Source organism: Triticum aestivum, chromosome 4B, assembly GCF_018294505.1.
Source record: "Triticum aestivum cultivar Chinese Spring chromosome 4B, IWGSC CS RefSeq v2.1, whole genome shotgun sequence".
Taxonomy (NCBI): domain Eukaryota; kingdom Viridiplantae; phylum Streptophyta; class Magnoliopsida; order Poales; family Poaceae; genus Triticum; species Triticum aestivum.
The window spans coordinates 628,806,172-628,828,903 of NC_057804.1; the positions used below are offsets into that span (position 1 = coordinate 628,806,172).

General features: G+C 46.7%; 2 protein-coding genes across 2 annotated transcripts; one reads left to right on the plus strand and one right to left on the minus strand.

The window, feature by feature from the left end:
* The first annotated feature begins 755 nt into the window (after positions 1–755).
* LOC123089477 (SKP1-like protein 1) lies at positions 756–1,550 on the plus strand. Its single transcript, XM_044511149.1, has 2 exons — positions 756–1,150; positions 1,252–1,550. Exons 1-2 carry the CDS (start codon positions 848–850, stop codon positions 1,423–1,425), a joined length of 477 nt encoding a protein of 158 aa, XP_044367084.1. The 5' UTR covers positions 756–847; the 3' UTR covers positions 1,426–1,550.
* Positions 1,551–8,602: 7,052 nt separating this feature from the next.
* LOC123089475 (purple acid phosphatase 2-like) lies at positions 8,603–10,376 on the minus strand. The gene is made up of 2 exons (XM_044511148.1): positions 9,823–10,376; positions 8,603–9,714 (listed from the first exon to the last, which is right to left on the minus strand). The coding sequence occupies exons 1-2, from the start codon at positions 10,100–10,102 to the stop codon at positions 8,825–8,827; spliced, it is 1,170 nt and encodes a 389-aa protein (XP_044367083.1). The 5' UTR covers positions 10,103–10,376; the 3' UTR covers positions 8,603–8,824.
* Between the last annotated feature and the right edge of the window lie 12,356 nt (positions 10,377–22,732).

Here is a 22,732-nt window from a genome sequence, read left to right on the forward strand (position 1 = left end):
TTTTAGGTTTTCACATTTTTTCATTTTTTAGTAAAGTCAATGGTTGACAATTCAGCGGCTGACCGGTCAACCCGACCAGTCAGCAGCGAACCTGCCTAAAATATTAGTAGCAAACCCATCGAAGCAGCGACCAACATCGAACGAGTGCCGAGCGAGTGAGCGCGTGTTGGGCCGGCGCAAGTCACGGCTACGTGAGCGCCCCTTCCGTGAACGGGCGCCTGAAGCGTCGTATAGGAGCTCCCGGAGGTCTCCGAAGGGACTCCCCTAGCGAACCATTTTCGTTCGCTTGAACATTCCCATGGAACAATTTGTTCGCACAAGAACCTGCTCAGGCAACGCGTTCACCCGATATTATGGTCCAAAAAAATAAAACTCTCATTTAATAACTGTGCAAACATGATGATCAGCTACATACGAATACGATCAACATAGTTTACCATTTATTTTTAATCAGTTATGCATGCATACACCGTTTTGGGCAAGTTGTATGGCCGGCTCTCGTAGTGCTGTTCGTGGACGGGTCCGTATGAGTCCACAGACAAATAGTGTGTTTGTTTGGAGGGTCGGCATGGAGATCGATGATCACGATCTGCAAAGTTTGCCATTTATTTAGAAAAAAAAGACCTCTTTGACTAGGTATGCATGCATGCACCGCCTCCAGATTTTCACGGAAGTTGATTGACAACCATTCCCATCTGGACTTCTGGAGTCGGCGGCGCCGACATCGTCGCCCCGCTAGCCTATAAATACCCCCCGTGGCGGCATCCGCCGCATCCAGGCCACCAGATCGGCTCGATCATATCGCCACGCAAAACCCACCCCAACCCCCCAAGATCGATCGATCGATATGAAGATGGTTCGTCTCTGCAGCTCCGACGGCGAGGAGTTCGAGGTGGCGGAGGAGACCATCGTCGCGGCGTCGGTGATGATCAAGGACATGCTAGAGGACGGCGAAGTCGCCGTCGGCGTGATCCCGCTCCCCAACGTGACCGGTCCCATCCTCTCCCGAGTCCTCGACTACGTCAACAGGCACTTCTCCGACCCCCACGACCACAAAACCTCGTCCTGCCCCGCCGCCGACGACCCCCTCAGGCGGTTCGACGACTCCTTCGTCCAGGTCGACCAGGACACCCTCTTCGACCTCATGCTCGTAAGCAGCCCTCGCGATCTCTCCCTAGCTTCGATTCGATCTAGTTAACTAATTGCTAGATCGATTGACCTGGAACCCCCGACTTACGTTCATGCATGCAGGCTGCCAATTACCTCGACATGAAGAGCCTGCTCGACCTGACGTGCAAGACGGTGGCGGACCAGATCAGGGGCAGGACCCTCGAGGAGATCCGCAAGAAGTTCAACATCGTCAACGACTACACCAAGGACGAGGAGCAGGAGGTCCGCAGGGAGAACTCGTGGGCATTCGACTAATCGTCGTCTAGCTTAGCCGCCTGTCCATTAGATCATCAGCGCGTAGGCTATCTATCGATCGATCCATGGTTTTGATGGGCGTGGTTACTTGATCTAGAGCAGTATACTATATATGTTTTGGCTCTCTATCATATGCGCTTTCTCACTCTTCAAAGCAAATCAACGGGGTGACACATGCCTAAGTGAATGTGCATTCATAATTGGAACAAACTATATATAGGGAAGCACACGGCGCATCAGACACACTCAGAGATTCTCACCAGTTCAACTCAATTTTAGCTCCCTCTACATTTAATTTAGGCAAGTGGTGAATAAATTTTTATACTAATTGGTGAGTTTCACTGGAGGCCATGCATCTTATCTAATACTCCCAAACGTCTTATATTTGTTTACAAAAGGAGTACTAGTTTGTGTTGATTCTTTTTGACTCTTAAGAATCTAAATCTGGAATGCCCAACCCCCAATCCTTGTGGGAAAACAAGATAACCTATTTGGCCAATCTATGTTTCTTTGATGTTGGCCAATCTCTATTTATTACGGTTTGTCTTGATTCTTACTGACTTGACATGATTTTGGGTGTAGTCCTCGTCCTATGCCTCCTCCTCCTCCTTGGCTCCGGTCCGCCTCAATGCGGCGACACCATTAATGAGAGGAGGCAATTAGCGGCTGTATTTTCCATCATCTCACAAATAGGATTTTCTTATCATGTGGGACACCGACATTCTCGCTTCCGCTTCGACGACGCCCCGCTTTTGCAGTTGCTTCCCTTTAAGGAAGTACACGCCCCTTTGTCACCCACTACTATTCACCTCCCCTCCTCTTTGTCCACGCCAGCCACTGTAGCATCACTTGTGTTCTTTATCTAGCTTTCTAGGCCCTCTCTTGGTGGACACGGTAGGATATGGTTTAGTCTAGGTGAAGGCATGGAAGAAGGTGGGCAGCTACCGACGATGTGGGCGAGAGAGAAGAGGGATATGGCGGTAGGTGAGATTTCATTGGAGCAGAGGCCATTGGAATTGAGGGCTATGGGGCAAAATGTGAGGGCCCAATTTTTTTCTAAGAGTTGTACTATGTGCCTTGTTGAAGCACTAATTCGAGGGTTACCGGGTTCCATTGGTAATTAATCATTAGTTACTAATCTTTTTTTGTGGGAAACTTTGGAAGCTTTATTCAACAAAAGCGGCACTCGAGCAGTCAGCCAGAAGACTGCTGCTGAGAAACGAAGGTACACATTCTATCTAGATGTGAGTGACCATCAGCTTACAAGCACGCTTAGCACAAAGATGAAACCTCGAAGGCTTTGCACAAACAACACCTTCTCACAGTGATAATGCCTCCATGATCAAGGGATCAGTAACCCCTTATGTTCCAAACTGGCCGGCGATCTTGCAACACCACATGCTTCTCCCAATCGACCACCCATGCTACAGCAAACATTGGTAATTTTTTTAACACACATTGACAAATGTTCTGATTGCTTGCAAAGTATCATCGTGGAAGACGTGGCAAAAAGAAAAAAAATCAATGCTCAAAAAAGTTATTTTCAAGAGCACTTTGGAGTGCTGATTTTTTTGCAAAGATTTCCAGAAATGTCGTTTCATACTGAAACTATGCAAGCATTCAAAACATTTGTCAATGTTTTCAAAAAAATCATTTTTGAATTTCTTCAGACTTTATTGTTCAAGTTCGTCATTTGAGCTCGAGGTAGGACAGTTTCGCTTCTCATAGCATCCTCTAATTCTCTAGCTATTTGGCTTGACAAAGCATGTGAGGCCCTCGTCCCTCAGCATTGATGCGCTGAGTTCCAAGTAGTGTTAGCGCTACAATGATACTCACACTCGATGATGGTTACAAGATAGAGGAAGCTACCTTGCTGTGTAAACAAGATGATTACACCAATGTTTGCCCATTTCAGAAAATAGAAATAAATGAGTTCTCTTATTAAACATGCACCATCTTTGGATTTTCACAGGTTAACTATTGTAAGCATGATTATGAGCGTGTTTGGTTTACATCCTCATCGCTTCGTTCCTGGCCTGGAGCCTGCCTAAAAAGTGATTGGAGAGTGTTTGATTCAAGTCTACAGGAGAAGAAGCTCACCTGGCCTGGCTAGCTACCTCAAAACTTTGCTTAGCCTGGCCGGTGACCCACGCGCCTTGATTAGCCTGCCAGGCGCTAGGAAAAGGTCGCTTGCGAGCTGCCTGACAATGAATGTTACTTTAATTAGCTGGATTCTCTTGTTGGCTAGGTCAAGAATGAACTCTTTTTTTACAGTAACCTTCAGGCCAGGTATGCAAGCAAACACTCCGGGGCTGTTTGGATTGTAACTATGCTTGCCATATATTGCCACATTATTTTTGTCACACTCGCCTAACTTGAGTTGCTCAAATTGTTAGCCACACTTTGGCTTGCCTAAGGAAATCTTGCCACACTTTTTGTGTCTATGACATGTGGAGTTCACTTCTCATAAAAAAATCTTGCATTAGGTGTGGCTAGAACCAAACACCCACCTAACTTGATCAAATTTGCCTAAGGTGAGGTGTGGCAAAGTGTGGCAAGATGTGGCTAGAAACCAAACAGCCCCTTCATGCTTGGGCAGGCACAAAATTGCTAGTTTCCAGGCTGTGTCCAGGCATCATTTTTTCTCAGGCATGGAAGGCAGGTCGTGAACCAAACGTGCCCTATGTTCAGCGGTGCACCCAATGTGTTGTGCAAACGAATGGCAAATATGACCTTCAAACAAGAATCCGTCTTGACATCACCAAAGCGACCACACACAACTTACAACACATGTAGAGAAGCAAAACCAGTGTAAAGTATTGAGTATTGACACAGAAAGTGTTATTCCACATACACAAGCATTAATTAATTCAGCAACATGACCTCAACGCAGGCAATACCGCAACGAGAGAGTCTTAAGACAAGCCATCATAGGGCTCCTCCTCCTCCTCCTCCTCCTCCTCCTCCTTCTCCAAGAAAGAAACTTAGAGTCCGTGCCTCTCGCCGGCGCCGGCGCAGGTCCGCCTCGTCTCCGGTGGCCCTAGGGCCATGGAGGCATGGTGGATCCTGGCAAGGGCCGGCGGGAGGGCTCCGTTTTTAGTCGTTTTTTTCAATCTTGTTAGGGTTTGTGTCCTATTCAGGAAGGCGAGACGGCGGCGGCTCCCTGAAGATGGAATAAAGGTCTCCCCGCCTAGCCCCCGTTTCGGCGGTGCGTCTAGCATCGTTGGTGGGCGTGTGGAGGTGTGTCTCCGGCAGATCTATCTTTGGTGGATTTGCTCGGATCTCGTCGTTGTTCGTCTACGTTCGTGTGTCTTCGGTTTGGATCCTTCCGATCTACGTTATTTTTCTTCGGCGACGGTTGCTGTTCTGGGGTGCTGGTCCTATGGGGCCTTAGCACGACGACTTCCCGACTGTCTACTACAACAAGTTGTGCCCGGCTCCGGCGATGGAGGGGCGATGACGGCGGCGCGCCTTCGGCTCGCTTCGGTGCTTGTAGTCGTCGCTAGGTGGTCTACGAATCTGGATGTAATTTTTATTTCTGGTATTCGTTGTACTGCCATGATTGAAGATGAATAGATTGGAAGTTTTCCCGCAAAAAAAAATTAATTCAGCAACATTCCCATAATTAAGCACAGGGCGGATAATAATCTGACAGCTATTTGTTTGGAGTATCTCATATACGACAGTGGTCTACCGGAGACAGGGGATGTGTTTAGTCCAATGTCGACCAAGAGATCTTCACATCAATGGTCGCGAAACCGAGCGTGAAACTGAAGTCGACGGTTCCATGCGTACTGGTTGGGCTGAGGCAGTATCTCCAAGCATCATCAACATCATCATCCAAAGAGCGGATCCTCAGTTGCAGAGCCAACTTGGTGCGTCGAGCCACATACTTATCTAGCTCAAACCTACCACCAGCAGCATCAGCAGTGATAACACCATCGAACAGCTGCATGCCCTGGTGCAAGAGATCGCTGGCGTAAAACGCCCTCACAAGCAGGCTTATGTCTCTTTCCAGCTCCAACACAGCAATCCGCACCGTGGCCTCCGTCGCCAGCTGCAGGAGCGCGTAGCTTATGTCCACCGAGCCATAGTTACCGTCAATGCGTTGCGTGAGCACCCTAGCGTGTGGCGAGCAGCCGTCGCTGAACTGCAGATTGTTTGCTTCGTTCTCCCCTCTCTTGATCCTCATGTCTTACTCAACCAGCTGCTTGACATACCACCAGATGCCTCTCTTGGGTCCGGTCAACTGTATAAACCCGTCCTCGTGTTCGACGGTGAAAGGGTCGTCTCTGCTGCGGTTGAAGATGTAGTTACGAAGATGGTCCGGAGTGTCACGGACAGCCATGAATCCGTAGACCTGAACTGGGTCACCATCACAGCGAGGATACGCCAGCTTCAGCGAAAATATTTGCATCATGGTGCAATGGGTGTGTCTTTCACAGGCCCTCCAGTTCGGCGAGCAAGAGTCCGATGGCTCGGACCTCATCATTGGCCCCAACCCAGCTGATGATCGAGCAGCAATAGAAACATTTTACACTCATTAGATCCATGATTAAACTTCTTATAAACCCCAACTCTAATTAATCGAAAGGAAGAAAAAAAAGTAAGATGTAAAAAACTGCAACATGGAATCATAACTTAAATATGATCATACTGAATTTTTAGATGACGACTAATAAAGATCATCATAAAGCTTAAGCACGGTTAATTTGGACTAACTCATGTGGTTCCTCTGTCAGACAATAAAGAGATGTCTACAATAGATTCATGGATGGGAAATTGAGAAAGAGTTCTTGCATACTATGATATGAATTTTGCCTCGACAAGGTAAGATTGATATGTCCACATTAAACAAATACGATGGAATGGCTGATATGTGCGTACTCTTGGTATCGTGGACACGGTAAAGTTTGGACAAGTAATCAGTGCATCTGTAGATGGATCCATCGCGGTGCGTGTAGTACTCCATGACGTACGCCGTCCACGGGACACCCGTTGGCGAGCAAGGCCATATCTGCCCTATGTGTTCGGTGGGTTTCGCCATCGTCGAGCTTATATGCGCCTTCACATACACGGTGTAATTGCAGGAAATCCATCTATCGTGGACGAGTACTACCGTCATGATCGTCCTGTCGCTGCTGACCCTCTTCTTGACTGCAGGCCGCCCGGATCATGGGCTCCGGCAGCCGCGACTCCTTTTCTTTTTCGCCGATAGCCACGACTGTTGTGGGTTCTGTTGAGTTTGACAGCCAAAACACCGTTTGCCCTTGGATAGCTAGCGTCGGTGCAACGTGTGGGACTACTGACTCGCTCGATCAGTTTCCACTTTCCAGGCCGGTGCTGTGCTATTGGCCACGCCCACACACGCGCGCAAAAGATCTAGTCACAATATATTTTTTCGCGAATATGCAAAGCTTTCGTATCATTTCATTGATAGAAGAAAGAGAATTTAGTACAAAGAAGAATTACAAAACATGGAGTAAATAGCATAAAACTACTAGTTTACAGGCTATGGTTCCAAAAAACTACCACTTTTTAATTTTTCTCAAAAAGTTACCAAACGCGCGGTCCGCTGTTTCAAAAAACCCCAATCACCGGGTCTTTAGTAGTTGATCACGATTATGACAGTTGGGCTCCACACTTTTGTTTGACCGTTTACTTTGACCGTTAGCTTACAAGGGGGCTCACCTGTGAGTTTTCAATCAGGTCCCTAAATGTTTCTGCAAAAAGCAATCGGGTCTCCAAAGGAGACGCGCCCGCTGCAGCCTGCTCGATCCCGAGCCGCCTGCACCGGCCGGCGAGCCGCACGCACAGTGCCTCTCCTGCCACCGTGCCGCCATGTCGTGCCTCGCCTGCCGCCATGCCGTGTCGTGACTCGACTGCTGCCGCGCCGTGCCTCGCCTGCGGCCGCGTCGTGCCTCGCCTGTGGCCTCCGCTATCCCCTGCCGCGAGCTCCTCAAGCTCGACGTGGTCGTCGCCGGCTTGGGAGGGGAGGCGGCGGCCTGCACACAAGCACCCCACCATGGCGCGCGGCGACGACCACGGGCGAAGCCCCATGGCGCGCGTTGACCGCGCGCGGCGACCGCGGGCAGAGCCCCATGGCGCGCGGCGACGACCACGGGCGAAGCCCCATGGCGCGCGTTGACCGCGAGCGGAACCCCATGGCGGCGGCGCGCGGTGGCGACCACCCATGGTGGCGTGCAGCGGCGACCACGGGCGGAGCCCCATGGAGGCGCAACAGCGACCACGGGCAGAGCCCTTTGTAGGCACGGCGGCGATGGTCTAAAGACCCGATTGCTTTTTAAATGATTCCAGGGACCTGATTGCTTTTTTAAAATATTTGTAGGGGCTAATCCGTAAAAAACTGTGGATGAGGTGCTGACATGTGGCCCCCACAAGTCAGTTAACAGTCAAACAAACAGTCAACCAAACGGTGCATTTAGTGGCGGGCCCAACCTGTCATAAACATGTTTAATTTTTTAACAAAGAGGATTTGGGGTTTTTTGAAACAGCCAACCCCTGACTTGGTAGTTATTAGCGAAAAAATAAATCCGGTAGTTTTTTGGAACCCTAACCCGTAAAGTAGTAGTTTTATGCTATTTACTCCAAAACATGAGACACAAGAAGGCATGAGCATGAAACCCAAAGCAGAGAGACAAAGGGATGCTCAATCCGAACAGAAAAAGGACACAACTAAACCCACCAAGCCTAAAACTAGGAAGGCAAGCCAAACTAGCAAGATGTCAAACATCTTCAAATCTAACACCGGGGACGTCGCGAGTTAGCAAGATAGCGCCTTCAAAAAGGGGAACGACATCCTTACGCCACTGCCATCCGATCCGGAGGACCGGATCTAGGGTTTCCCCGGTACTCGAAGAGGCTATCACAACATACGGTGGCTCAAGTTGGAATTTCGATCACCAATGGGTTTTACATGGATATTTTGATGCATGCATGGGTTCAACTCTAAACCTTCTCTCACAAAAACTAACAATATTTATTACCTAAAAAAGAGATAATTAATTGTTCATCAAACTATTTTGTAGATTATTTTAAACCAAAACAAGGATGCAAAATTGATCATCCCTCCACGTATACCCCATCTTCTTAAGAGGTAGGTATGTAAGGCCTCCTTTGGTTTTTAGGAATCTTGTAGGAATTTCACAAGATGGGATTTTCAAGGGAAAAAATTCCTATGGAGCCCTTTGGGTTGTAGGAATGAATTCCAATTCCTATGTAGGATAGGGTTCAATCCTTTCCATTTCAAAGAAAACAAAGCATTAGCCTAGACTCTCAAATAGCATCTCTTTTTATAAGAATTGAGATGTCATCTCACTTTCTATGAAGTTCCTATTTCTATAATATTCCTATCCTATGAACCAAAGAAGACCTAAATCTAGTTGGTGTGGGTTGGCATGTAGTATCTGTTTGTGAACCAGGCCTTGTCGGCGACGACCTTGACGCCATCCTGGTTGCGGTGCCACTCGTAGTAGGCGTGGGTCCTGTTCTTGATGTCCAGCGTGGCGTGCCCGTAGCTGGCCTCCCTGAAGGCGGAGTAGTCCGGCTGCGGCGAGCGGAAGCTGCTGGCGAGCCCCTCGGTGTTCCCGCCGTCGCCGATGTTGACGTAGACGGGCGCGGATGCGTTGAACTGCGGCGTGGCCTTGCCGTTGGCGATGTCGTAGGCGACGTTGGAGACGCGGTGGGTGCGCTCGTACGAGTGGACGTGGCCGGCGAGGACGAGGTCGGCCTTGGCGTCGACGAGCCAGCGCTCGAACTGGACGCGCATCGTCTCGCCCTCCATGTAGTGGTATGCATTGGTGTTGTACCAGGGTGAGTGCACGCAGACGATGAGCCAGGGGGTGGTCTTGCGGTCGACGCGGCGGAGCTCGTCCTGCAGCCACGTCCACTGCGGCGTGTACTTGCCGTAGGCGGAGTAGGAGGAGAGCATGATCACGTGCGCGGACGCCATCTTCACCGAGTACCAGAGGTGCCCGGTGCTGTTGGACGCGCGGAAAGGGGTGGGATACCGGTGCGTGAAGGGCTTGAACGGCGCCGTCTCGCCGATCTCCGGCGCGTAGTCGATCTCGTGGTTGCCGGCGGTCCAGATCCAGGGCTGGTACGCGACGCTGCGCTCCACGAAGCGCGCCCACGTGTCCCAGCGGCGGTTGTCGTGGCCCGGGTGGTTGTCGGCGTAGCACAGGTCGCCGATGAAGAGCACGGCGTCGCCGCCGTTGGCCTCGTAGTGGGCCACCGTGTCGTTGGAGTGGAACGTCTGGCCGAGGTCACCTGCATGCATTGCATGGCACGGACGTACGACTCATGAACACTAATCAATCTATATACTACTAGTTGCACTAAGAAAGAACGAACCCTAACTAGGATGATGATCCGTACCGATGAGGCCGAACTTGATGGGCGCGTCAGGGCCGGGCTTGGGCGGGGTTTTGAAGGAGAAAGACCGCACGGTGTAGCCGTGGCCGACGGCGTAGTGGTAGACGGTGGCGTGTTCGAGGCCGGTGATGGTGGCGTGGTGGATGTAGGGGGACTGGTAGGTCCCGCCCCAGGTGTAGCGCTGGACGGTGCCCTCGGCGGTGAGGTTGAGGTTATCGGCGGCGAGGCCGTAGCGGACGACGTTGCTGCCTGGGTGCTCCGGGGTGACCCAGGATATCGTCATGGCGCGGCCGGTCAGGTCGCCCTACGTGATGTGCACCTGCTCCGGCGCATTGTCGCCAGGCGGCGGCCGGAACACGTCGGCGTCGAGCGCCATGTCGGGGAGCATCTGCAGGCTCCGCCGGTACGGGCTGGTAACGCCGGCGGCCGCGGAGGCGGCGTGCGCCGCCAGGAGGAAGAGCACCGCGAGCACACGCTCCATGTTGGGTTCGTTTTACTAATCGGCCGCTGAGATCGATCGAACGCCAAATGTATATAGGCGTGCTCATTCGCACCTGTAGAATATGCTCTCCTGATCTCCCCCGAGCGGCAAATATGTGTTGTTAGTTGAGATTTATTGTGGAATCCAGTTTGTTTGTTTGTCAACCGCATATAAAAAATAGCTTAAAAACTGCATATAAAAATCTTATCTGCTCGCCACGTTACAAATACTGCTGTGTTTGTAAGAAAAATTGTTACGTTTTAATAAACATCTTTTTCTTTTTTGAAACGGAGATGCCTCATCTATTGATTAATTATAAGGAGGGAAAGGAGTTTTGTTACAACGACACCTTAGAGCATCTTCAGCCGCGCCCCAGAATGGCCTCCCCAGGCGATTTTTTTTGGCGCTGACGCCAGAAAACGGCCCAGTCGCGCTCCAAGGATGCTGAATTCCGCCGGCTCGACCCCTTTTTACGCCCGGCGATCGCAGGCCGAACCCGGCGCACTGAGGGGCGCTCGGGGGCTCCGGCGCAAGAAAAAAGCGTTCCTGGGACCACATTGGCACGCGAAAAGTCAAGCCACCCGTCCAAATTCGCCTCCTATCCCTCGTGCTCGGCCGTCACCCTGCGCCACCCTACCGATCCCGGTGCCGTCCACCGCCCACCGCAGCTAGTAGGCCATCTGGTGGAGCACCTATGAAGGCTCAAGGGCGAGGGCGGAAATGACGTGTGATGAAACTTGAGTTTTTATTTGTTAAACTATATAATTTATATTGAACTATTTGTTGAACTATTTGATTTATGTGATGAAACACGCCGAAACACGCCGAACCATGCCGAACTATGTGACAAACTAATTGATTTTTATTTGTATGCGAAAATTCAAGCCGAAACACGCCGAACCACGCCGAATATGAGCCGATTCACGCAGATATCAGGCCGTTTTTAGATATAATTGGGCCGAACACTGGACCGAAATCGGCGCTCGGGGGCGACTTGGGGGACGACGGCTGGATGCCGAACCGCCCCCAGCGCTGAGTTTATCGCCGGCTCACCCCCACTCTGCTCTTTTTCGACGCCCTGGGGGGCTGAACGGCTGGAGATGCTCTTACAACCATGAATAATTACTCTCCTAGAATTATATTCCCTAGCTTAGTAGCACCCGCTTTGGCCCAAAGCATGGCCTCCTCTTTAATCAAGTGAAGAAGGATTGGAGATGAAGCACTCTTGTGGCGGAAGACGTGGACATTTCTCGTTCCAAATCATCCATCTCACAAGCATGGTGAAAGAAGCTATGGCTTTTAGATGAGGGTTCACGTCTGAAAAATTGATCCACCAATCTTTAACGGAATTTCCGAGGTGCCGATTACAAACCACACCATTATGCACAACGCCTAATGCTACTTAGCTTAACTAATCAGTGCCTTTGCGGGTTGAAATTAGCGCTAGGGGGTCGTTGATAGGTCATGAGTAAGAGCATCTCTAGCTAAACTCTAAATTTTAGTCCCGCAAAAACAAAATGCACCACCAAATTTGAGTTAAAAAAGCCCTATTCAAACTCGTAAAACTTAACTCCCTAAAATATATTTATTTGTCAGTTCTTCTAACCTTTGTTTTACAAACTTTATTTCTGAAGGATCAAAGATGCTGATAATGTCTCCTAGAAGGGGGGGGGGGGATAAGTGTGGAATTATAAGTTCTATAAAGATGCAACTAAGTGATACAACCCTATATGATGTGTATCAACATGCTAGCAAGCTACACAAGGCAAGACACAAGGAAGTAGAAACCACAAGTAAAGAGATAACTGAAAGCAATGGAGATGATGATGTAATATGGAGTTCACACACTTGGGGGTGCGCTAATCTTCATTGTAGAAGGGGAGGGGCAATAAGTCCTCCCAGTACGATGAATGTTTCACCTTCTTCTCCGAGAACAACAAGCAATGAATGCTTTGGCTCTCTTCCAGGTATCTCTTGGGGCAAGCTCCAAACCCTCACAAACGAGCCCGGGGCACAACCACAACTTGGACGCTTCTGGGTAACACCAACCGTCTAGGGTTCCCCACAAAACCAAGAGTAACAAGATTTGCCAGGAGCTCACGAGGAATCAATGATCTCGAGCTTTTCTTGGATGGATTGGTATACCCATGTGTCCTCCTTGTCTATCTAAAGTATGGTGTGGATTAATTTGCTTGAGAGGGAGGAATTGAAGGTTGAAGCTTTGAATCAATGGAGGAAAGACGAATGGTGTCGTCTTCTTCTTCGTGGGGAAGAAAAAGCCTTAAATAGGTCTCCCAGTTTTATGCCCGTTATTGTGTGTTCTAGCAAAGTCAGACTATCTGGGCAAATCGATTATCTAACTTTACATGGGCTCATGTTATCAAGTCACATAATGGCCATATAATAGTTGGATAGTCCAACTTGTCATATTATATGGGCAATACCCAATGATTATCTGACTTTACGGAGGTTTCTATCATCAAGTCAGATAATGACCATATATTAGTCAGATAGTCCAACTAATCAGATTGATAATCTTACTTGCTCCAGAGGCAATTAACAAATGAAATAGTAGCTCTTCTCTCATGGGATGTGGATGGTATTTTTGGCTTATCATTTTCATTAATTCCACAGACGATCCATGGTGTATCCCCTCTCAATAGTACGACATACCTATGACCAGAAAATGAGAAATCGTTGGTAAAAAATTGACGTGTCGTCTTCTTTTAACATTTGAGCTTAGGGAGTGGCCGACCAACTTTATGTCCCACTTCCAGTGATGTATATACTGAAAGCACACTCAAAACATAGTTAGTGATCTAATCACTATTGACATTAACACCAAAACCCTCATTTGGGGCGGATGTCCTAAATCTCCCCAATTTTGGTGGTTAATGAAAATATGAGTAGACATGTATAATAAAAGATATCAGGATAATCTGAAACATTGATTTTATAAGTTTAGGTTGGGCTCCCCCTACATATGTGCACACAAAATAATTTTCCTTTGCATTTGAACACAAATTGCACATGGTATAGGACCAATGCTCCCCCTCCCCGCTAAAAACTCTAGAAACCGAGGGGGTGCAAAAGTGAACATGGATGCACAAAGTGAGTTCCACTTTTGCAACAAACTTGGGACATAAGATGGCTCAAAAATAAGACATGTGTGTGTGTGTGTGTGTGTGTGTGACTGTAATAACATCAATAACATGATATGATACAAATAGAAAATCATGGTAACATACAGACAACCAATAAGCAAAACCGTAATATCACAAGCATATAACATAGTATCATACATAAATATAAGGTAGCCAAGACAAACAATTTAAATACTATATATTCTTAAGAAGTTTTAAGTATCACCAAGCTCGAAAAGATCAAACGAAGAATGGGAATTTGTTGAATAACCCATATATAACCCGTTGTACAACCTAATAGAGCAATATTCTCCCCTTTTCTCATCAAAGACACCAAAAAGGAGAAGACACGAACGGGACTGTAGCCTAGTAGCTGCAGTGACGTTAGTAGCACCCTAGGTCCTGGGTTCGACTCTCAGTGGGAGCGCATTTAACACTAGTAGAAAATAGGGTATACGTTTGGGCCTGGTTAGCCCATTAGTCCCGGTTCGGTCACGAACCGGTACCCATGGGCCCATTGGTCCCGGTTCGTGAGGCCAGGGGCCTGCTGGGCCTCGTGGGGGCATTGGTCCCGGTTCATCTGGGACCTTTGGTCCCGGTTGGTGGCACGAACCGGGACTAATGGTCCTCGCTCCTGGCCCACCTCCAGTGGACCCAGTTCGTGGCACGAACCGGTACGAAAGGGTGACCTTTAGTCCCGGTTCATGCCCGGGACAATTGAGTTGCCTATATATATCCGTCGCCCGTGAGAAGAGCACTCCCAGTGCTCTATTTTTCCTGGCCGGCGAGGGGGGAGCTTTGTGGTGCTCTAGCTACCTCCTATGCACACCAGGTGTTCGATGGAATGCCCGAGCCACACTACTTAAGCTTTCTCCTCTCCAAGCTCGACCTCGAAACTTCATTTTCCTCAATATTTGTCTAGGTTTAGCGGTCCATCACGTCCCGTCCCCGTCTTCACCGCCGTTGATCGCCCGCGCCGATCTCGTCGCCGGCACCACCGTGGTGAGCCTCTTGTTCTTATCTTCTTTCTGAAAGGAAAAAAAATTCTTACTTGTATGTTGTTATAGATAGTTGTATAATTTTCTTACTTCTATTATTGCTTCTTATTATTTTGTGTGATGGTTTTGGTATCCGCCCCCGTCGGCCCTCGTCCTGTCTATGATTCGGATGTGGTATATATTATTTTTATAACTATTTGGTTCATTTATTCTTTATGACAATTATGTCGACCAACGTGACATAGATTTTATTTATCTAGGAGGTATGTGAACCGGAAATTCCAGCCGACCCTATTGTCAAGAGCTTAAATTTAGTTGAAGAAGAAAACAATTTCTTGAAGGAAAAACTAAAAAAATTGAGGAGGATAAGATGATATTGGAGTTGCATGTTGCGGACGTCATCGATGATCACAAGAACAAGATGGATGCAATGCGCTTGAAGATTAGAAAGATTATAAAATATACCATTCATACCGAGGCTTGGTATCATTATGTTGTTGGATCAATTGTTACCTTGGTTGCGATTATGATCGCATTTGTTTTCGCATTGAAATGTTTTACATAGTTTCAATGTATCGTTTAATTAATTAGATGCTCTGGAGAGCTATATGTTGTTAGATGAGAACTATGTATGTACTTTGGTTTTAATGTGAGATGATGAACTTCTATTAATTTGGTCACTTAATTATCTATTCATGATGTTCTATAATGGTTTTTGACACACTTAATTATATATAATGCACGCAGATGAACCGACAATGGATGTATGGTGACAAACACACCTCCGAGTACATTAAGGGCGTGCATGATTTTCTCGAAGTGGCTGAGGCAAACAAGCAGAATGGTTTTATGTGTTGTCCATGCCCTGTATGTGGGAATACGAAGTCTTACTCTGACTCAAAAATCATTCACACCCACCTGCTTTATAAGGGTTTCATGCCACACTATAATGTTTGGACCAAGCACGGAAAAATAGGGGTTATGATGGAAGACATCGAAGAAGAAGATGACGATGAGAACTATGTGCCCCCCGAATACAGTGATGCTACTACGAGGGAAGCTGTTGAAGATCAAGAGGAACCAGAGATGTGCCCGATGATGACCTCTGCCAGGTCATTGTTGATGCAAGGAGTCAGTGTGAAAGTCAAAAGGAGAAGGTGAAGTTCGATCGCATGCTAGAGGATCACAAAAAAGGTTTGTACCCCAATTGCGAAGATGGCAACACAAAGCTCGGTACTGTACTGGAATTGCTGCAGTAGAAGGCAGAGAATGCTGTGCCTGACAAAGGATTTGAGAAGTTACTGAAAATATTAAAGAAGAAGCTTCCAAAGGATAAAGAATTGCCCGACAGTACGTATGCAGCAAAGAAGGTAGTTTGCCCTCTAGGAATGGAGGTGCAGAAGATACATGCATGCCTAATGACTGCATCCTGTACCGTGGTGCGTACGAGGATTTGAACGCATGCCCGATATGCGGTGCATTGTGGTATAAGATCATACGAGATGATCCTGGTGATGTTGACGGCGAGCGCCCCTCGGAAGAGGGTTCCTGCCAAGGTGACATGGTATGCTCCTATAATACCATGATTGAAACGTCTGTTTAGAAACAAAGAGCATGCCAAGTCGATGCGATGGCACAGAGATGACCGTAAGAAAGACGGGAAGTTGAGAGCACCCGCTGATGGGTTGCAGTGGAGAAAAATCGAGAGAAAGTACTGGGAGGAGTTTCCAGGTGACGCAAGGAACGTATGGTTTGGTTTAAGCACGGATGGCATTAATCCTTTCGGGGAGCAGAGCAGCAATCACAACACCTGGCCCGTGACTCTATGTATCTATAACCTTCCTCCTTGGTTGTGCATGAAGCGGAAGTTCATTATGATGCCAGTTCTCATCTAAGGCCCTAAGCAACCCAACAACGACATTGATGTGTACCTAAGGCCATTCACTACTAGGGAAAACCTTATACACAGAATCTTACCAGCAGCGTGGTTTAAAAACAAACGCTACTGCTAATTAGCAGTAGCGTGTTCGAGGAAAATGCGCTGCTGAAAGAAAAGTAGCAGTAGCGTGTTCCAACAAAACCGCGCAACTGCTCTAATTGCCATGACCTCGCTGTCCAGCTAGTTATAGAAGTAGCGCCTTATAACGAACCGCACTACTGCAACAGATGTTAGCAGCAACGCACTTGTTTAAAACTCGCTACTGCTAAGTTCAGTCCAATAGTTTAGTCCCACCTCGCTCCGTGAACAGGGTGTTTACCACCTTAAATATGTTACTCCTCAAACTATCACAACCAGTTGGTCTTCACTGAACTCTATGTGTAGAATTTGTGGCCGCAATATGAGTCTTCTATGGTTCCTACCGGAGAGGACTCATATTGACAATTCAAATTGTACACAAAAAGATCATTGATGGCCAATGTATTTTTGCATTTGACAGACAACTTAGCAGTAGCGCTTTTATTAGCAAAGCGCTACTGCTAGTCCAACTTAGCAGTAGCATGTGATACGTATCCAGCGTATCTATAATTTTTGATTGTTCCATGCTATTATATTACCCTTTTTGGATGTTTATGGGCTTTATTTTACACATTTATATCATTTTTGGGACTAACCTACTAACTGGAGGCCCAACCCGTATTGTTGTTTTTGCCTATTTCAATATTTCGAAGAAAAGGAATATCAAACAGAGTCCAAACGGAATGAAACCTTCGGGAGCGTGATTTTTGGAACGAACGTGGTCCAGAGGACTTGGAGTGCAAGTCAAGAAGCAGCCGAGGCTCCCACGAGATAGGAGGGCGTCCCCCCCTGTAGGGCGCGCCCCCTGTCTCGTGGGCCCCTCGTGCAGCCACCAACGTACCTCTTCCTCCTATATAAGCCTACGTACCCCGAAAACATCTAGGGGTAGGACGAAACACAATTTCCACCACCGTAACCTTCTGTATCCGCGAGATCCCATCTTGGAGCCTTGGCCGACACTCTGCCGGAGGGGGAATCGACCATGGAGGGATTCTATATCAACACCCTTGCCCCTCCGATGAGTTGTGAGTAGTTTACCACAGACCTACGGGTCCATAGTTATTATCTAGATGGCTTCTTCTCTCTTTTTGGATCTCAATACTATGTTCTCCCCCTCTCTTGTGGAGATCTATTCGATGTAATCTCTTTTTGCGGTGTGTTTTCGAGATCCGATGAATTGTGGGTTTATGATCAGATTTATCTATGGATAATAATTGAATCTTCTCTGAATTCTTTTATATGATTGAGTTATCTTTGCAAGTCTCTTCGAATTATCGGTTTGGTTTGGCCTACTAGATTGATCTTTCTTGCCATGGGAGAAGTGCTTAGCTTTGGGTTCAATCTTGTGGTGTTCTTACCCAGTGACAGAAAGGGTTGCAAGACACATATTGTATTGTTGCCATCGAGGATAAAAAGATGGGGTTTATATCATATTGCTTGAGTTTATCCCTCTACATCATGTCATCTTGCTTAATGAGTTACTCTGTTCTTATGAACTTAATACTCTAGATGCATGCTGGATAGAGGTCGATGTGTGGACTAATAGTAGTAGATGCAGGCAGGAGTCGGTCTACCTGTTATGGACGTGATGCCTATATACATGATTATGCCTAGATAACGTCATAATTATTCACTTTTCTATCAATTGCTCGATAGTAATTTGTTCACCCACCGTAATACTTATGCTCTCGAGAGAAGCCTCTAGTGAAACCTATGGCCCCCGGGTCTATCTATTATCATATTTGCTTACAATCTACTTTTAGTTGCATCTTTATTTTCTGCATCTATATTATAAAATACCGAAAATATATTTATCTTATCATACTATCTCTATCAGATCTCACTTTCGCAAGTGGTCGTGAAGGGATTGACAACCCCTTTGACGCATTGGTTGCGAGTTCTTTGTTTGTTTGTGTAGGTTCGTGGGACTTGTTGAGAAGCCTCCTACTGGATTGATACCTTGGTTCTCAAAAACTAAAGGAAATACTTACGCTACTATTACTGCATCACCCTCTCCTCTTCGAGGAAAACCAACGCAAGCTCAAGACGTAGCACCCTTCTCCCTCCTGCTCCCACTGTGCCCTCCTCCCTCCGCCTGCGGCCGCCCCCTCCTCCCTCTGCCTACGGCTACCCCCTCCTTCCTCCTCCACCGGCAGCCCTCCTTCCACCGCCCCTTCCTCCTCCTCCTCCTCCCATCGCCCCTCCCTCCTTCTCCTCTGACCGGCCCCTCCCCGTCCTCCTCTGGACGCCCCTGCCCCTCCTCTCTCCTCCCTCCCTCCCTTGTCTCTGTTCTTGCAAATCGTACTTTTTAGCAAGTGTAGGTGTTTTGAATAAAATAGAAGTAAGAAAATTGAGCAAGTGTTTAATAGAAAATAGTTTATTTAGTAAGTGATTAATATAACTAGTTTATTTATATTATGTACTGAATAGAACTAGTTTATTTGGTAAGTGCTTAATAGAACTAGTTTATTTATAGTAAGTGCTTAATAGAACTAGTTTATTTAGTAAGTAGTTAATAAAACTAGTTTATTTAGTAAGTAGTTAATAAAACTAGTTTATTTAGTGTTAGGATTATATATAAGATATTTCCAAATGTTTTTTTGTTGGAGATCGTTGCAGAAAATAAAAAAATTCTACGCATCACCAAGATGAATCTATGGAGTAACTAGCAACGAGAGAGAGGGGAGTGCATCTTCATACCCTTGAAGACCGCGAGAAGGAAGCGTTACAAGAACGCGGATGAGGGAGTCGTACTCAAAGCGATTCACATCGCGGTGGATTCCGATCTTAGCGCCGAACAACGGCACCTCCGCGTTCAACACACGTGCAGCCCTGTGACGTCTCCCGCGCCTTGATCCAGCAAGGAGGAGGGAGAGGTTGAGGAAGAGGGACTCCAACAGCAGCACGACGGCGTGGTGGTGATGGAGCGGCAGTACTCCGGCAGGGCTTCGCCAAGCTCTTACGGAGGAGGAGAGATGTTGGGGAAGGGAGGGGCTGCGCCTTGGATGTGGTGTTGCAGCCCTCCCCTCGCCCCTCTATTTATAGGAGGAGGGGGAAGGGGGCCGGCCCCCTCTAGATGAGATCTAGAGGGGGGGCGACGGCCAAGGGGGGGGGACTTGCCCCCCAAGCAAGGGGGGCGCCCCCTTTAGGGTCCCCCCCCCCAACCCTAGGCGCATGGGACCAAGGGGGGGTGGCGCCCAGCCCTCTAAGGGCTGGTTCCCTTCCCTCTACAGCCCACGAGGCCCTCCGGGAGAGGTGGCCCCTCCCGATGGACCTCCGGGAGAGGTGGCCCCTCCCGGCATGCCCCCGAACTTTTCCGGTGACCGTATGACAACTTCCCATATATAAATCTTCACCTCCGGACCATTCCGGAACTCCTCGTGACGTTCGGGATCTCATCCGAGACTCCGAACAACATTCGGTAATCACATACAAGTCTTCCTAATAACCCTAGCGTCATCGAACCTTAAGTGTGTAGACCCTACGTGTTTGGAAATCACATAGACATGACCGAGACAGCTCTCCGGCCAATAACCAACAGCGGGATCTGGATACCCATGTTGGCTCCCACATGTTCCACGATGATCTCATCAGATGAACCACGATGTTGAGGATTCAAGTAATCCCGTATGCAATTCCCTTTGTCAAACGGTACGTTACTTGCCCGAGATTCGATCGTCGGTATCCCAATACCTCGTTCAATCTTGTTACCGGTAAGTCACTTTACTCGTTACATAATGCATGATCCCATGACTAACCACTTAGTCACATTGAGCTCATTATGATGATGCAATACCGAGTGGGCCCAGAGATATCTCATGTTCTAAGGAAATGATACCTGACATTAGAAAAGCTTTAGCAAACGAACTACACGATCTTGTGCTATGCTTAGGATTGGGTCTTGTCCATCACATCATTCTCCTAATGATGTGATCTCGTTATCAATGACATCCAATGTCCATAGTCAGGAAACCATGGCCATCTGTTGATCAACGAGCTAGTCAACTAGAGGCTCACTAGGGACATGTTGTGGTCTATGTATTCACACATGTATCACTATTTCCGGTTAATACAATTATAGCATGAACAACAGACAATTATCATGAACAAGGAAATATAATAATAATCATTTTATTATTGCCTCTAGGGCATATTTCCAACATTTTTTTTCATATTTTGAACCATTGAAAGGCAATGACCATCGTTAAGTGGCCTATGTTTTGCCGGAGTATTGATTAATTTCCGTCCCGGGAAATTTTAGGCGCTCGATATGTCCTTTTTTAGCAAAGGTCATGCCGGATTTTTTGGGTTTTGCCGTCGAGTTATAATCTTTGAATTTTGAACACAGGAGATGTCTAATGATGATGGGATCCCGGAGTGCGGGTACTGCTACGATGACCGTGGTGTGTGCGATAGGTTTCCTCACCTGCAAAATGATAGGTTTTTCACCGTGAAGCTGGAAGAGACCTACGATGTTTGTACGGTACGCAACGACAAGCATTTCATCGTAATAAATATCATTACTTGTGCTTCTTTTGTTCAACGTGTAATTTATGGATTTTTTTTTTCAATTCGACTAGTACATCCCGTGCCATGCTAGACCATATGTATTGGAGAAGCTTGCTTTTGGTTTAGATGACTTTGAGAATGTGGAGACGAGGAGGTCTCACTTAAGAACTAAACATGGTTATGAGTTTCTGGTTAAGTTCTACAATGCGGTCGATCTCTCCCATTTCGGTTGCTCTAATTGGGAAGCTCTCTGTAAGGCATATGGATTTGAGGAGGGAATGTGAATAAGATTTGATATTCGTCCCGAAGATTATGATGATGATGGTAATATCGACATCTGGGTGGATGTGGATATGCCTCCAGTTTTACCTAGAAGTGAGTTTGTCAAACTAATTTGTTAAGTTTAGTAATTTATGTTGTTAATTTAAAAATATTTGGTGTTCGTATGTACTAAACTTATTTATTTATAATTGTGAGCTTATTTCTTATCTTCAAGAAATACTCAGAAGGTAGTAGACAACACATACTATAGCTATGACTCCAACTCCAAGCTTAATTGTGAGGAGAAAGGTTAACTTGTCTCATTCATAGAAGATGTTGAGGCCTTCAAAACCAGTCACTCTATTAGCCCAAATTATACTAGATACGTGCCAGTAGTCCATAAATTGCTTGATGATAACTTCATTGCCAAAAACTTGGTAAGATTTTGTTAATGATGGTAACTTCATTGCATACATTATTCTTAAGTAAACTACATTGCTAACTATATATGTTACTATTTCGTTTTTGAACAGACGCTCCCGAAGCAGGTTGTGCCTGACATGCTATGTACCGAAGGTGATATGCATATGGTTAGCTTACGACCAACTCCTTCGGAGGCTTACCATACTGCATACTCGATTTCTTCAAATGATGGAAGGCCCAAAATCAAAGAATGGAGCAAATTGATGAATGCGCGCACACAAATAATTGGAGACAAAATGAATGTGCGCAAGCCACAAGTTGGAGATAGGTTTATGTCCATTCTCCATTATGGTGAAGGACCGGTTTATCTGTTTTATGGTATTTTAGCTAGGAGAGAGGAGTAGGTCCTAAGTATTAAGAACAATTAGTTAGTGTTTATTATATGTGACTACAATGTCTTAGACTTGATGGTGATGCTGAGTACGAGTAGTGATTATGAGTACTATGATGATGATGATGAGGAGTTGTTATTATAACTAGTGACGAAGTTGTTATATGATGTCTCATCATGGACGAAAATGATGATTATGAGGAGTTATATGACAATGATATATTATGATGATAAGTTGTTAATGATATTATGATGATGATGATAAGTTATTATGTCATTGGGTGAAAGAACCGTGGATTAGTTTCAAATGGATGGATCCAAAGTGACCATTAGTTACCTTGGATCCATGCACTTGAAACTAATCCAAAGTTCTTTCACCTAGTGATTTAATAACTCATTATGATGTTAAAACAATCTCTAAATTGCTACTATATGAAAAAATTGTATACAGGTGTATGAATACGACCTAAAAAATGGAACTAGGAATAATAGTAGTAGCGATTGTTCACGAAAGCGCTACTAGTAATTAGTAGTAGCTATTGTTTGGGTAAGCGCTACTACTAAGTAGATATAGCATAGCAGTAGCGCGTGCCAGCAGGCACTACTGCTAAGCTTTAGCTGTAGCGCCTTATCAGTAGGGCGCTTGCCCGCGCTACTGATAGGCCAAAAACTAGTGCTACTGCTAGGTTA

What these genes read in the sequence shown, in the direction of transcription:
- LOC123089477 (XM_044511149.1), top strand. Translation starts at nt 848, where the DNA reads ATGAAGATGGTTCGTCTCTGCAGCTCCGACGGCGAGGAGTTCGAGGTG. An exon ending in CCCTCTTCGACCTCATGCTC is followed by an intron (nt 1,151 to 1,251) that starts GTAAGCAGCCCT and finishes TCATGCATGCAG; the next exon opens with GCTGCCAATTACCTCGACAT.
- LOC123089475 (XM_044511148.1), bottom strand. Translation starts at nt 10,102, where the DNA reads ATGACGATATCCTGGGTCACCCCGGAGCACCCAGGCAGCAACGTCGTC. An exon ending in CATCAAGTTCGGCCTCATCG is followed by an intron (nt 9,715 to 9,822) that starts GTACGGATCATC and finishes CAATGCATGCAG; the next exon opens with GTGACCTCGGCCAGACGTTC.